Raw genomic sequence first — 13575 nt, 5'->3', positions numbered from 1 at the left:
ATCATACAATCCACTATCACTCTTTTAACATGTTAATCCAAATTATAGTAATTTTGAGGATTGTAAAGGATAATACTGGAAGGAAAAGTTGACCTTCCTGAATTAATATCAACATTATTTTGGCAAAAGTTTTCTTCACTAAAATAAGGTTTCCTGAACATCTTTATAAAAAGGAAGGGAAATCACTTCAGAATTGTTATGTGCATGGATCAACAGAGCTTGTGATAAATCAATATGAATTTATATATTTTAATATAGAAAAGAAAGGATACTTATGAGCCATTTTTCTTTCTTTTTTTTTTTTTTACTTTTTTTAAAAATTTATTTATTGGAGTGACAATTGTTAATGAAATTACATAATTTCAGGTGTACAATTCTGTATTACATCATCTATAAATCCCATTGTGTGTTTACCACCCAGAGTCAGTTCTCCTTCCATCACCATATATTTGATCCCCTTTACCCTCATCTCCCTCCCCCCCACGCCCCTTACCCTCTGGTAACCACTAAACTATTGTCTGTGTTTATGAGTTTTTGTTTCTCATTTGTTTGTCTTGTTTTTGGTTTATATACCACATATCAGTGAAATCATAGGGTTCTCTGCTTTTTCTGTCTGACTTATTTCGCTTAGCATTATACTCTCAAGAGCCATCCATGTTGTCACAAATGTTCCTATATCATCTTTCCTTAATGCCGAATAGTATTCCATTGTGTATATATACCACAACTTCTTTATCCATTCATCTATCGAAGGACATTTTGGTTGTTTCCATGTCTTGGCCTCCGTAAACAATGCTGAAATGAACATTGGAGCACACATGTCTTTATGTATAAATGATTTCAAATTCTTTGGGTAGATACCCAGGAGAGGGATTGCTGGGTCATATGGTAATTCTATTTGTAATTTTTTGAGGAACCTCCACACTGCCTTCTATAATGATGAGCCATTTTTCTACACTACATAGGAACAAAGTAGCTATGTTACCACAGCTACATGCCACTTGACTAATTCCAAAATAAAAGCACAGTAAGCTAGAGTTGGAGTATTAAGTGTTGGGTCTACTATGTTTGTCAGTTTAAAATTCAGTATCAAGTCAGTGAAGGGAAGAATTTTAGAATATGCATGCATTGTGATTTTTACTGTATATGAGCAAATGTACAAAAATGAGTAACTCATCTGGAAATGGATTTTATGTTTTAGGCTAATTCTATTTAATACAATTTAGTATTGAATTTAATGATCAACTAGAACTTGCACAACTAATAATTGTCCTTAAGTCTTCGGCCTTAACATTGTGAAAGATTACAGTAGTTTGACAATTTTTACAAACACTAAGGACCCGAAATTTGATTAGGTGAATAAATGAGCTGACATGCAGTAAGAGGAAAAACTTGAATGCAGACAGAAGGGCGCACACCTTCTTCAAAAACACAGAGTCAAAGAAAAAGAGATGAGTTTCAGAACAACATTATCTTATTACCTGAGGCATTTTTTTCTATTCACAAGAATTTTTGTCTTTCTTAGATATTTGAAATGACAAATAGCAAGGGCAAGGCATAATAGTGTTTAAGCTGACAGGAAAACTGAAGCATATGGTCCTGAGAGAAACATTTTGAGATGTGCAATTATTAAAATTATCTGAGATTACTAAGTAATTTGTTTAATAGACACATAAATTATAAAGTTGGGTTATAAGTTAAACGTCACAGAGCCTCACTGCAAAGGAGAACCTGAGAGATGATCTACTCTAACTTCTTTATTTTAGGTGAGGAAATGAGAGCCATCTTGCTCAAAATTACACTCCTGGTTAATGGCAAAGACATGACCTGACCTCAAGGTCAATGCTTTCTTTCAATATACCAAGGTTGATATTGTTTAGCACCGTCAGGGAGTTCAAAATGTTAAGTCACCACAAATGGCAGGTGTGCTGCTGAGAAATCCCAGGATCTTCAACCTGAGCTGAAGGGGACAATGGTTTTAAACACTGAAGGCCACAGTGAACAGAAAACCCTGTATATGACATTTTAATAGAGCAGTCTTTTAAAAAGGAGCAAATTGCAGAAACTCAGCAAAAGGTAGAGTGACACCTTCTTTAAGCTTTGGGCCAGTTATTAGATTAGGCTCCCCAGTTTTATAAAATGTTTGTCTAAAACAAGTGAAAGACTTTAAAGAAAACCCCTAAACTTCTTAATAATAACTAAAGGGCATAATAATTAGATGTTCCTAAGTTAAACAAAGGAGTCAGAACTTTTCAATAGGAGTCAACATTTTGTTTGAAATTGATATTGTCTGGATTATGAGTGACAGCTTGAATATACAGCTTATTTTGTTAATGAAAACCCTGGATTATCACATTTTATCCAGGAAGTAAGATTACAAATCAATTTTTAAAAATATTATATTTCTCAGTATTCCTTAAAAAATCCAAGTAAAAGACATGCAAACTAATAACTTACTTATTAGATCTTGGATAAAAAAGCAACACAACCAATTTAGTGGACATAAGAAGTTAAGAAGGGTAATAAGATTAAATCAATGCACTGATAATTTTGACAGTTCAAACGTTTAACAATTGGAATTATTTCTGAACTCTATGAGAAATACTGAAAGTCTGCTTATTACTAATCAGGAAGAGTTGTCAGTAAAATTACAACTTTAAGTTTAGAAATCCTGTCTACTATAAAAAACTAAAATATCACATTCAAATGATAAGAAGGAATTACTTGCTAATTTTTTTTAAATCTTAAAAGCTCTAAGGAAAAACACTTAGATTTTTATATTATTTTCTTTTGTTAAAAATAGTCCTAATTACATGAGATTTAAAAAAATGAGTCTTACTTTTAAAAAACAGCAGAAATAGGGTTACAAAGTTTTTAAATGCATCATTTCAAGACTTAATGGGTCCACCAGTTGCTAGTATAATCAGTCTGTCAAAATAAATGAGACACCACCACAAAGAAGCAAATGGTCATACATATTAATGTTAACAAATTTAGTCAAATAGTCAATCAAGAAAATCCTATACAAGGTTTGCTGTGTTTACTGGGAAAACAAACTCTTCCTAGCAACTGTTTAAATAAATGTCACAGATGCTACAGACCTTATTAGTGGCCTGTGATTTAAAAAATATGGATTGCTAATACTGTATCCTGACTCATCTATTTTCCCATCTGCTAACAATTCTAACAATATGAAATATCAACAGAATGGTTAACAACAATAATTTCCTATGGCAATTTTGATGCTGAATTGCCTATAGCATTTTGTAAGATTTACCAGTGCATGCCTTAGATTTTGAGTTGTTTGTGGCCTGGAGTAACATACTCCTTTTCCCCCTGATATTCCATTTTAGCTCAAATTTTTACTGTGAACGGAATCTGGTTTGGTTTTAACAAGACACTGTTCATGAGAGGCTGCCATACTCTTTTTACTAACAATGAGAGTGGGAAACCCAACAAAACACTGCAAAAATCCAGTCAGTTTAGATATATAAAAACAAGTAAAGGGCCTTCTGCCAGTAAGACTGGGAAACAGGAATAATAAGGTAGTATTTAAAGTTAAAAAAAAAATCAAAACGTCAATATAATAAGGCATTTCCTGATTTAATTTCTACAGTAAAAGAGCCCTCAAGTTAATCCAAATGACTAGGAAGTCTGCTTAAAGAAAATCTTACATTTACAATCTGCCCTTACAAAAATAACTAAGATAGTGGTAATTTCTCATACTTACACCATAGAAGAAAAACTGAATTTCTCAATGTAAATTCCTTATAAAATGTTATAAAATGCCCCTTATAAAAAGCTGCATTAATACTAAATCTACTGGCAGAGCCTCCTTCCCAAAGTAGACACTATTTACATATCTGGATAGAAGATTACACATAACTCTGCTCGGAGCTAAGTGGCCCCTACCTTCTGACTGCATTACTATAAATATTCTGGGATTTTAACTGGAAACTGCCCTGAAGCATCTGTTTTGGTTGTTTAACCTCAGAGCATCTAGAGTAAATTTAAGACATTTAGATCTTATTTTCACTCCCAAAGAAAAGGGAGTAAACCATTTCTTGTAGGTATCAATGGAAGATGGGGAAAGTGCCAACTATTGATCATTTACAGCGTTAGACACGGCCCTGCCTCCTGTGCATTACGTCATTTGATCCTAGCAGTCATTCTCACCTTATGACGCAGATGTTACCAACCCCATTTTATAGGTGATGATCCTCAGAGAGACCAGGTGACCACGCTAGTCACACAGCTAGAGGTGCTTATGTAGGCACTCAAAGAGAACACCGAAGCCACTAGCACAGCTTTGGATTGGAGCCCACTGAGTACTGTTTCTTGTGTCTCCCAAGAACTGCAAAAGCACTTCACAATCCAATTATCACATAAAACAGTTTTAAACAGATTCTGTATGAATTAAATATGGAAACATTGCTTTAAAAAATCCAACCTTTCCTCCCAGATTATACCTAGTGGAGTCTTTTACTTATATGATATTAAATGTATTTTAGCTGTAATTGGTCTTATGAAATAAGTGCATATATATTTAAGTATCTTTGTATTTAATCAGCTCTCTAGCAAAGTAACCACATTTCCACATAGTGTTTTGAAATAGATGCCATAATTTTATCAACAAAAAGAGATGTGTTGTGACAAAACCAACAAGACATGTCCCCTTGACATATAAGCAAGACTTTGCCTGTGTCTATTCAGACTGCCCCATAGTTTGCTGTTGTGCTTAAATCTAGCAGATGAGCTACAAGCTGATGAACATTATTACAATTATTTTGTCCTGGAGAATCTGAGCCACCCATGTACAAAAATGAATGATGAAATTTCAATTGCATTTCTCAATGGCAGCTGAACATCCCTTCTTTTTATGCTTTTCAGTTTCTAGTAAGCACTCTTGCCTGTTAAAAATATCAGGAAAAAGTTAATTCATGCATAGCTCTGCCATATTGTAAACAGTTCTAAAATTCTAGGCCCAGGACAACAAAATCTGTGTAATTCAAAACTAACTGGTAATTAGAGACTGGACATTAATGAATGCCAACTATAATTTTATGTGTATAATGTGATGGCTCGGTGTGAGGTCGGGGTGGTGGTGGATGGGGGGAGGGGGGTTCACGGTGTGAGAGATGTAAAAATAAAATAAAATAAAATAAAATAAAATAAAAAAAAGACATAAAAACAGTTGTCCCTTGCTCCTCCCATACCCACCTCCTGCTCCCACATCGTTATCCAGAAGAACAATTTTGAACTATTTTAGCTGTTTCATGTGGGGTTTACCTCTGTATCTTTAAATAACAAGATCATCTTGCATACTTCTTTGTTTTTTTTGTGGTTTTCTTTTGGTTTTTGTACTTTTCTTTTTTTTGAATGATGTGCTACAAGGATGACAATTTGTAAAGTTTTCTGTCGTGGATAACTATTTGGTCTATTTTCAGAAAACAACAACTAATGTTCATTTAGTGATTTGAAAACTTAATTTATACCTCAACCTTTCTGAATAAAGTAATATAATCCATTGAGCAAGCAACAACAACAACAAAAAAAAACTAACTGGTAATTAAATCTCTCCAGATCTATTAAGGGGCAGATGAAGAAGTTCTATTAGCTTTGACTGATGTCTCATCTCAGTGATTTTGACGAACACTTTGTTTGAAAAATTTAAAACATTGATAAGGCCACAAATGAGGGGTTAACAAATTAAGTGGTTAACTTTTTTCATTTGCTTTGTTTCTTTAAAAATTAACTACATCAGGTCTGTGAATAACATTTCATTTGGAATTCTTTCACTATAACATTGATGAGGGAAAAAAAATCAATTCCTGGCTGGGGCCGCTGTGTGGAGTTTTAACAGTCTCCCTGTGTCTGCCTGCATGAGTTTCCTCCAGGGACTCTGGTGTCCTCCCACAAGATGTGCACTTTAGGTGACTCACTGAGTCTACACTGTCCCAGTCTGAGTGTGGCTGTGAGTGTGAATGGCCCTGCAATGGAAAGTGTCTTGTCCAGGGTGGGTTCCCCCTGGCGCTCTGAGCTGCCGGGATCAGCTCCAGCTATCTGTGACCCTAACCTGAAAAATAAGTGAATTGGAAAAGAATTCTTTTACTTTATTAATTTTCCTTAAATGGATGTATATAGCTCACATTTATTTCAATGTTCAATATTAGAAGTGTTTGTGGTCTTTATTTGGGAGTCTGGTGATGTTTTTGTGACCAGAATTATGCCGTAGGAACTGAACTCTGGTTTATATCATTCAGCCTATTGTAAAATTCATTTTGTTACACGTAGTTTTGCTTAAAGTCGCAGTTTCAAAGAACCTATCAAGAAAGTCAAGTGAGAACTTATGTATATGATTAATTATGGATGATCATAAACATTAAAAAACAAAAGCCCTTAAAATATATTTGTAACTATCTTATTGGGCTAATCAACTCTCTGTGTAACTATTACATAAACTTAACAGTTTCATTTTCTCAAGCTTTTCACACTGAAAAGGAAAAATAAATATTTAGATACATTTTATGAATAACTTTTGTTATGAATATTGCTGATAACCATTGTATATATTATTAAAAATACAAAATATTGGGGGGAAAAGTTTCCTTTTTCTCCAGTCACATTTTTTCAGCTGTGCTACGCCAAGTTTCCCTGACACGTCTCTTAAGGAATCTTGGGTAGATCTCACTGATTTCTCATCACTTTTAGTTATTAAAAGTCCAGACCAATTATAAACTTCTATCTTGTATTAAATATAAATCTTGTCTCATGCAGAAACTTGGAAGGGTTATGTCTGTATCCAGTACCTTCTCCCCATCTCTTTCCAAGGTCTAGCTTCTCTGGTGTTGAGAGCTGGGAAGGAGACAGGATCTTTTGATGTAAATGGTCACTCATCAGTGGGGGGAGGTTTCCCTGGTCTTGCTCTTCTTTCGTTGATTACTGGTGGTTAGTGCACAGAAGGGGTGTGTGGGGCCTTCCTGCAGTGGTGCCTGGTATCATCCTGGTGCCCCCCCCTTAGCGAAGGGTTGGGTGTTGTCTCCTTTGACATGGGAGCCCCCTTGGCAGCATTATGACTTCTGACTTCTTTTTTCAGAGTCATAGTGATGCCAGACGTTCTTCTCCACACTCTCCAGGGACCACCAGGACCCAAGGAATAGGAGAGGTCCCTTAGTCTCTTCTTGCGTAGCACACTACACCACAGTCTTCAGTTATCCTGCTCTATCTACAGAAGTCTCCTACCTACAGAACTCTTTGGAAGAGAAGCAGAAAATGTCTATGTCTACATTAATATACCCTCCAGACTCCCAGCAACTTGCTGACTGAGCTCTGGTCTAGTGACACATTAATGGGTTTGCAGAGTCAGCCAGCTTAGCAAGGAGATGGCAGGGATACTAGATGCCAGTCTTCCTTTGCTGCAGGCAACACCAATCTCTATGAAGGGCTCTCTGGAAGCACCCCTTTCGGACTTTAACCTAAGCAAGGAGAGGGCTATTTTACTCCCCTTCCACTAGAGCACTAGATTGTGAATTCCATTAGGACAGGAACTTTTGTAAACAGCTATATCCCCAGTCCTAGAACACTGCCAGGAACATAGTAGGTAAGTAATAAATATTTACTGAATGAATGATAAATGCTGGAGCTCTGGAGGGAAGTATCTGGCCTCAGTTTTTGGTGGCTGTCTTCAGAATACGGGGTACTTGGGACTTGTTTTCAGCCTCGGACTCTAATGCCAAAGTGCAGCAAAACGGAAATGTCCCTTTCAACACTGTGGTACATATGAGGCCAGACAATTAAGTTCACGAACTCATCTAGAAAAAGTGCTACATACCTTATTGCTGAATATCACTATGGTCACCTTCGAAGTACTTTCCTTGGGAAGCTATGCACTGAGGCCACCCTTCAAAGCAATTTTGGAACTTTTTCTGGAATGGGCATCAGAGCTGCCATTGCATTACCTTTGATGAGCTCAATGTCATCAAAATGTCTTCCGTTCAATATTTCTTCTATCTTTGGGTAAAGAAAGAAGTCATTGGGGGCCAGATCAGATGAGTTGGGAGGGTGTTCCAATACAGTTATTTCTTTACTGGCTAAAAACTCCCTCACAGACAGTGCCGTGTGAGCTGGTGCATTGTTGTGATGCAAGAACCATGAATTGTTGGTGAAAAGTTCAGGTCTCACTTTTTCACGCAGGCTTTTCAGTACTTCCAAATAGTAAACTTGTTTAACTGTCCAGTTGATACAAATTCATAATGAATAATCTCTCTGATATCAAAAAAGGTTAGCAACATCGTTGCAACAAGTTCACGAACTTAACTGACACACTATATATATACATATGTATATAATTATAGTTGACATTCAACATAATTCTACATCAGCTTCAGGTGTCCAGTGCAGTGGTCAGGCATCTATACAATCTATGAAGTGATCCCCCCTGATAAGTCCAGTACCCATCTGGCACCCTAAATAGTATTTACAACATTATTGATTATATTCCCCATACTGTATTTCACATCCCTGTTACTATTTTGTGACTACTAATTTCTACTTTCCAATCCCTTCACTTTCTCCCCCACTCCCAATGCCTCTCTCATCTGGGAACCATCAGTTTTTTCTCTGTTTCTCTGAGTCTATTTGCATTTTGTTTATTTATTCTGTTCTTTAGATTCCACACATAAGTGAGGTCATATTTGTCTTTCTCAGTCTGACTTGTTTCACTTAGCATAATATCCTCTAGGTCCATTCATGTTGTTGCAAATGGTGAGATTTCATTCTTTTTTATGGCAGAGTAATATTCCACTGTATAAATGTACCACATTTCTTTACCCAATTGTCTATTGGTGGGCATTTCAATTGTTTCCATATTTTGGATATTGTAAATAGAGCTGCAGTGAACATAAGAATGCATAAATCTTTTCTTTTTCTTTTTTTTAATTTATTGGGGTGACAATTGTTAGTGAAATTACATAGATTTCAGGTGTAGAATTCTGTATTACATCATCTATAAATCGCATTGTGTGTTCACCACCCAGAGTCAGTTCTCCTTCCATCACCATATATTTGATCCCCCTTACCTTCATCTCCCTCCCCCCACCCCCCTTATCCTCTGGTAACCACTAAACTATTGTCTGTGTCTATGAGATTTTGTTTCTCATTTGTTTGTCGTGTTCTTTTCTTGTTTTTGGTTTATATACCACATATCAGTGAAATCATATGGTTCTCTGCTTTTTCTGTCTGACTTATTTCACTTAGCATTATAATTTCAAGATCCATCCATGTTGTCACAAATGGTCCTATTTCATCTTTTCTTACCGCCGAATAGTACTCCATTGTGTATATATAACACAACTTCTTTATCCATTCATCTATCGAAGGACATTTTGGTTGTTTCCATGTCTTGGCCACCGTAAACAAAACTGCAATGAACATTGGAGCACACGTGTCTTTATGTATAAATATTTTCAAATTTTTGGGGTAGATACCCAGGAGAGGAGAGGGATTGCTGGGTCATATGGTAATTCTATTCGTAATTTTTTGAGGAACCTCCACACTGCCTTCCATAACGGCTGCACCAGTCTGCATTCCCACCAACAGTGTATGAGGGTTCCTTTTTATCCACAGACTCTCTAACACTTGTTGCTATTTGTCTTGTTGATGATAGCCATTCTGACTGGGGGGAGGTGATATCTCATTGTGGTTTTTATTTGCATTTCTCTGATGATTAGTGATGTTGAGCATTTTTTCATATGTCTATTTGCCATTTGTAAGTCCTCTTCAGAGAAATGTCTCTTCAGGTCCTCTGCCCATTTTTCAATTGGTTTGTTTTTGTTGTTGTTGTTGAGTTTCATGAGTTCCTTGTATATTTTTGATATTAGCCCCTTATCGGAGGAACTGTTTGTAAAAATCTTCTCCCATTCAGTTGGTTGCCTCTTTATTTTGTCGATAGTTTCTTTTGCTGTGCAGAAACTTTTAAGTTTCATATAGTCCCATTTGTTTATTTTAGCTTTTACTTCCATTGCCTTTGGAGTCAAATTCATAAAATGCTCTGTGAACCCAAGGTCCATAAGTTTAGTACCTATGTTTTCTTGTATGCAGTTTATTGTGTCAGGTCTTATGCTTAAGTCTTTGATCCATTTTGAATTAATTTTGGTACAGGTGACAGATAACAGTCCAGTTTCATTCTTTTGCACGTGGCTATCCAATTCGCCCAGCACCATTTATTGAAGAGGCTGTCTTTCCTCCATTGTATGTTTTTAGCTTCTTTGTAAAAAATTATCTGTCCATATTTATGTGGTTTTATTTCTGTGTTCTCAATTCTATTCCATTGGTCTATGTGTCTGTTTTTCTGCCAATACCATGCTGTTTTGATTATTGTAGCCCTGTAGAACAAGCTAAAGTCAGGCAGTGTGATACCTCCAGCACTGTTCTTTTTTTTCTTAAGATTGCTTTGGCTATTTGGGGTGTTTTGTGGTTCCAAACAAATCTGATGATTTTTTGTTCTATTTCTTTAAAAAATGCCGTTGGGATTTTGATGGGGATTGCATTAAATCTGTATATTGTTTTGGGTAATATGGCCATTTTAACTATGTTGATTCTTCCAATCCATGAGCACGGAATGTCTTTCCATTTCTTTGTGTCTTCTTCAATTTCTTTCAAAAATGTCATAGTTTTCAGCATATAGGTCCTTTACATCCTTGGTTAAGTTTATTCCTAGGTATTTTACTCTTTTTGCTGCAATTGCAAAGGGAATTGTTTTTTGTATTTCTTTTTCTGATATTTCATTGTTAGTATATAGGAATGCAATGGACTTTTACATGTTGATTTTTGTAGCCAGCAACTTTACTGTATTCGTTGATTGTTTCTAACAGCTTTTTGGTGGAGTCTTTAGGGTTTTCTATATATAGCATCATGTCATCTGCAAAGAGTGATAATTTAACTTCTTCATTCCCAATTTGGATGCCTTTTATTTCTTTCTCTTGCCTAAATGCTCTGGCAAGGATTTCCAACACTATGTTGAAAAGCAGAGGTGGCAGGGGACAGCCCTGTCATGTTCCTGAACGTAGAGCAAAGCGCTTCAGTTTTTCACCATTAATTATGAGATTAGCTGAGGGCTTGTCATATATGGCCTTTATTATGCTAAGGTATTTTCCTTCTACACCTATTTTATTAAGTGTTTTAATCATAAATAGATGTTGTGTCTTGTCAAATGCTTTTTCTGCATCAATTGATAGAATCATATGATTTTTGTCCTTTATTTTGTTTATGTGATGTATCACATTGATGGATTTGCAGATGTTTGAACCATCCTTGTGCCCCAGGGATGAACCCCACTTGGTCGTGATGAATAATCTTTTTAATGCATTGTTGTATTCGATTTGCTAGAATTTTGTTTACGATTTTTGCATCTGTATTCATCAGAGATACTGGTCTGTAATTTTCTTTTTTTGGTGCTGTCCTTACCAGGTATTGGTATCAGGGTAATGTTGGCCTCATAAAATGAGTTAGGGAGTACTGTCTCTTCTTCAATTTTTTGGAAAAGTTTGAGCAGGATTGGTATTAGATCCTCTTTGAAGGTTTGGTACAATTCACTAGTGAAGCCATCTGGTCCAGGACTTTTGCTTTTGGGAAGGTTTTGGATGATTGATTCAATTTCTTTACTGGTGATCGGTCTGTTTAGATTTTCCAGTTCTTCATGGTTCAGTCTTGGAAGGCTATATGTTTCTAAGAACTTGTCCATTTCCTCTAGGTTATTGAATTTGGCTGCATATGGTCCTTCATAGTATTCTTGGATGATCCTCTGATTTCTGTGGTGTCCGTGATAACTTCCCCTTTTTCATTTCTGATTTTGTTTATTAGTGTCTTCTCTCTTCTTATCTTACTGAATCTAGCCAAGGGTTTGTCAATTTTGTTAATCTTTTCAAGGAACCAGCTTTTTTTTTTTTTTTTTTTTTGTCCTGTAAAATCATTTTATTTTCTGTTACATAGACATCTTTCTCAGGTAATGTTACTAGAACCTATTTATGGGGTATTATAGTCGGGGTAAATATATTTTTCAAAAACTTATTTCTATTATACAGAGTTGTGATACAAAAAATGATTTATAGGCTACAGTTTCAGAAGGCAGTTAGCTGGACTAATACTACTGAAGAAACTTTCCTATTTAAGTCTATAATATGGAATGAAAAGATATGATTAAAAAATCTTCTGATCAAAAAAGCTTGAGATCATCAAAGGAATGTTTATTGTCCTCCACAGAGCGCCACCAGGATTTTCTCATAATCTCCTTTGGTTTCATCCAGGATAGCTTGGCAGAGAGAGATACCATACAACTTCTGATAGCATGCTTTGATATCATTCATGTCGACTTCAGAACGAGAAACCATAATTCTGATCAATGTCTTATGACGAGTTCCAGCACCCTTCATGGCCTGATGAAGCTTCTCAGCAAAGAACATTGGCTTGTTTGTGGCACACTTCACAATTGTTGTGAAGCATTTCTCGATGTCACCTTTCATCTCCAGGTCCAGAACTTTGTTCATGTCGTGCTTACTGTACTTGGCGTATTTCTGAAACACTCTGCGAAGATGGGAATAGCTTCTGGTGGTAAGAATGGTATTGAACACATTCACATCTGTCCCTTTTCTCCTTTCCCCTGCTTCATATAATGCCCTGGCATCTGAGTCAGCCAAATCTTCACTTTGGCTAAAATCCTCAGATCGGTCACCCTTAATAAGAGAAAGCAAAGCCTTCTGGTAATCTCCAGATGTGTCTGAGGTGATGTCTTTAGCCAGGTCTCTCTTCAATTCTTCTCTATAGACTCTGTTAATTTCTCTGATTTCTCTGTTAGTTCTTGATGCCAAAATTTCATTCAGAGTGTCTTCATCAGTTCCAAGGCCCTTAATGGCAGCACGGAGTTCATCAGCATCAAATTGGGCTGGAGTTTTTAATAGAGCCAAAGCAACTTCCTCAAGGTGACCTGTAAGGGCTTTCCTCAGAGTTTCATCCAGGGGCTTTCCTTTTTCCTGGAGATAAGCTGCTTTGATCTGCTGACGCTGTGCATTGTTTCTCTTGGTGAGAATGTCAATGATGGTTGCTTCATCCACACCTTTAACCATTATTGCCTTATGCAAGGCAGCAACATCCGAGGATGGATTGAAGCCAGGATAGGGGCTCACTGCTGACCCGGGACCACCTTTGGATCCTTTCACAGTGTTAATGTATTCCTGCTCTTCATTGTCAATAAACCAGGCCTGCTTGAGAAATTCTGATACCATTGCCATTTTTTAAAGAAGTTTCTTTTTATCCACCTTCTTCCAAAGAACTAAAAAGAGACTGTTCTCTGATCCTTTCACACTCTTCTATTGTCTTTTTGTTCTCTATTTCATTTAGTTCTGTTCTGAATTTTGTTATTTCCTTTCTTCTGCTGACCTTGGGTTTCACTTGTTCTTCTTTTTCTAGTTCTTTAAGGTGTAACATGAGGTTATTTATTTGGGATTTTTCTTGTTTCTTGAGATAGGCCTGTAGTGATATAAATTTCCCTCTTAAAACTGCTTTCGCTGCATCCCAAAAATT

At 36.3% G+C, this 13575-nt stretch overlaps 1 protein-coding gene across 1 annotated transcript; it reads right to left on the bottom strand.

Moving 5' to 3' along the window:
- Positions 1 to 12236: 12236 nt before the first annotated feature.
- Positions 12237 to 13283, bottom strand: LOC308506424 (annexin A1-like; the record flags this gene model as incomplete). Its single annotated transcript, XM_081069912.1, has 1 exon — positions 12237 to 13283. One exon carries the CDS (start codon positions 13281 to 13283, stop codon positions 12243 to 12245), a length of 1041 nt encoding a protein of 346 aa, XP_080926038.1. The 3' UTR covers positions 12237 to 12242.
- Between the last annotated feature and the right edge of the window lie 292 nt (positions 13284 to 13575).

This window comes from Rhinolophus hipposideros (genome assembly GCF_964194185.1).
Source record: "Rhinolophus hipposideros genome assembly, chromosome: 13".
In the NCBI taxonomy this organism is placed as follows: Eukaryota; Metazoa; Chordata; class Mammalia; order Chiroptera; family Rhinolophidae; genus Rhinolophus; species Rhinolophus hipposideros.
Note: the sequence above shows the minus strand (reverse complement) of the source record. Positions and strands in the feature narration are given on the sequence as shown.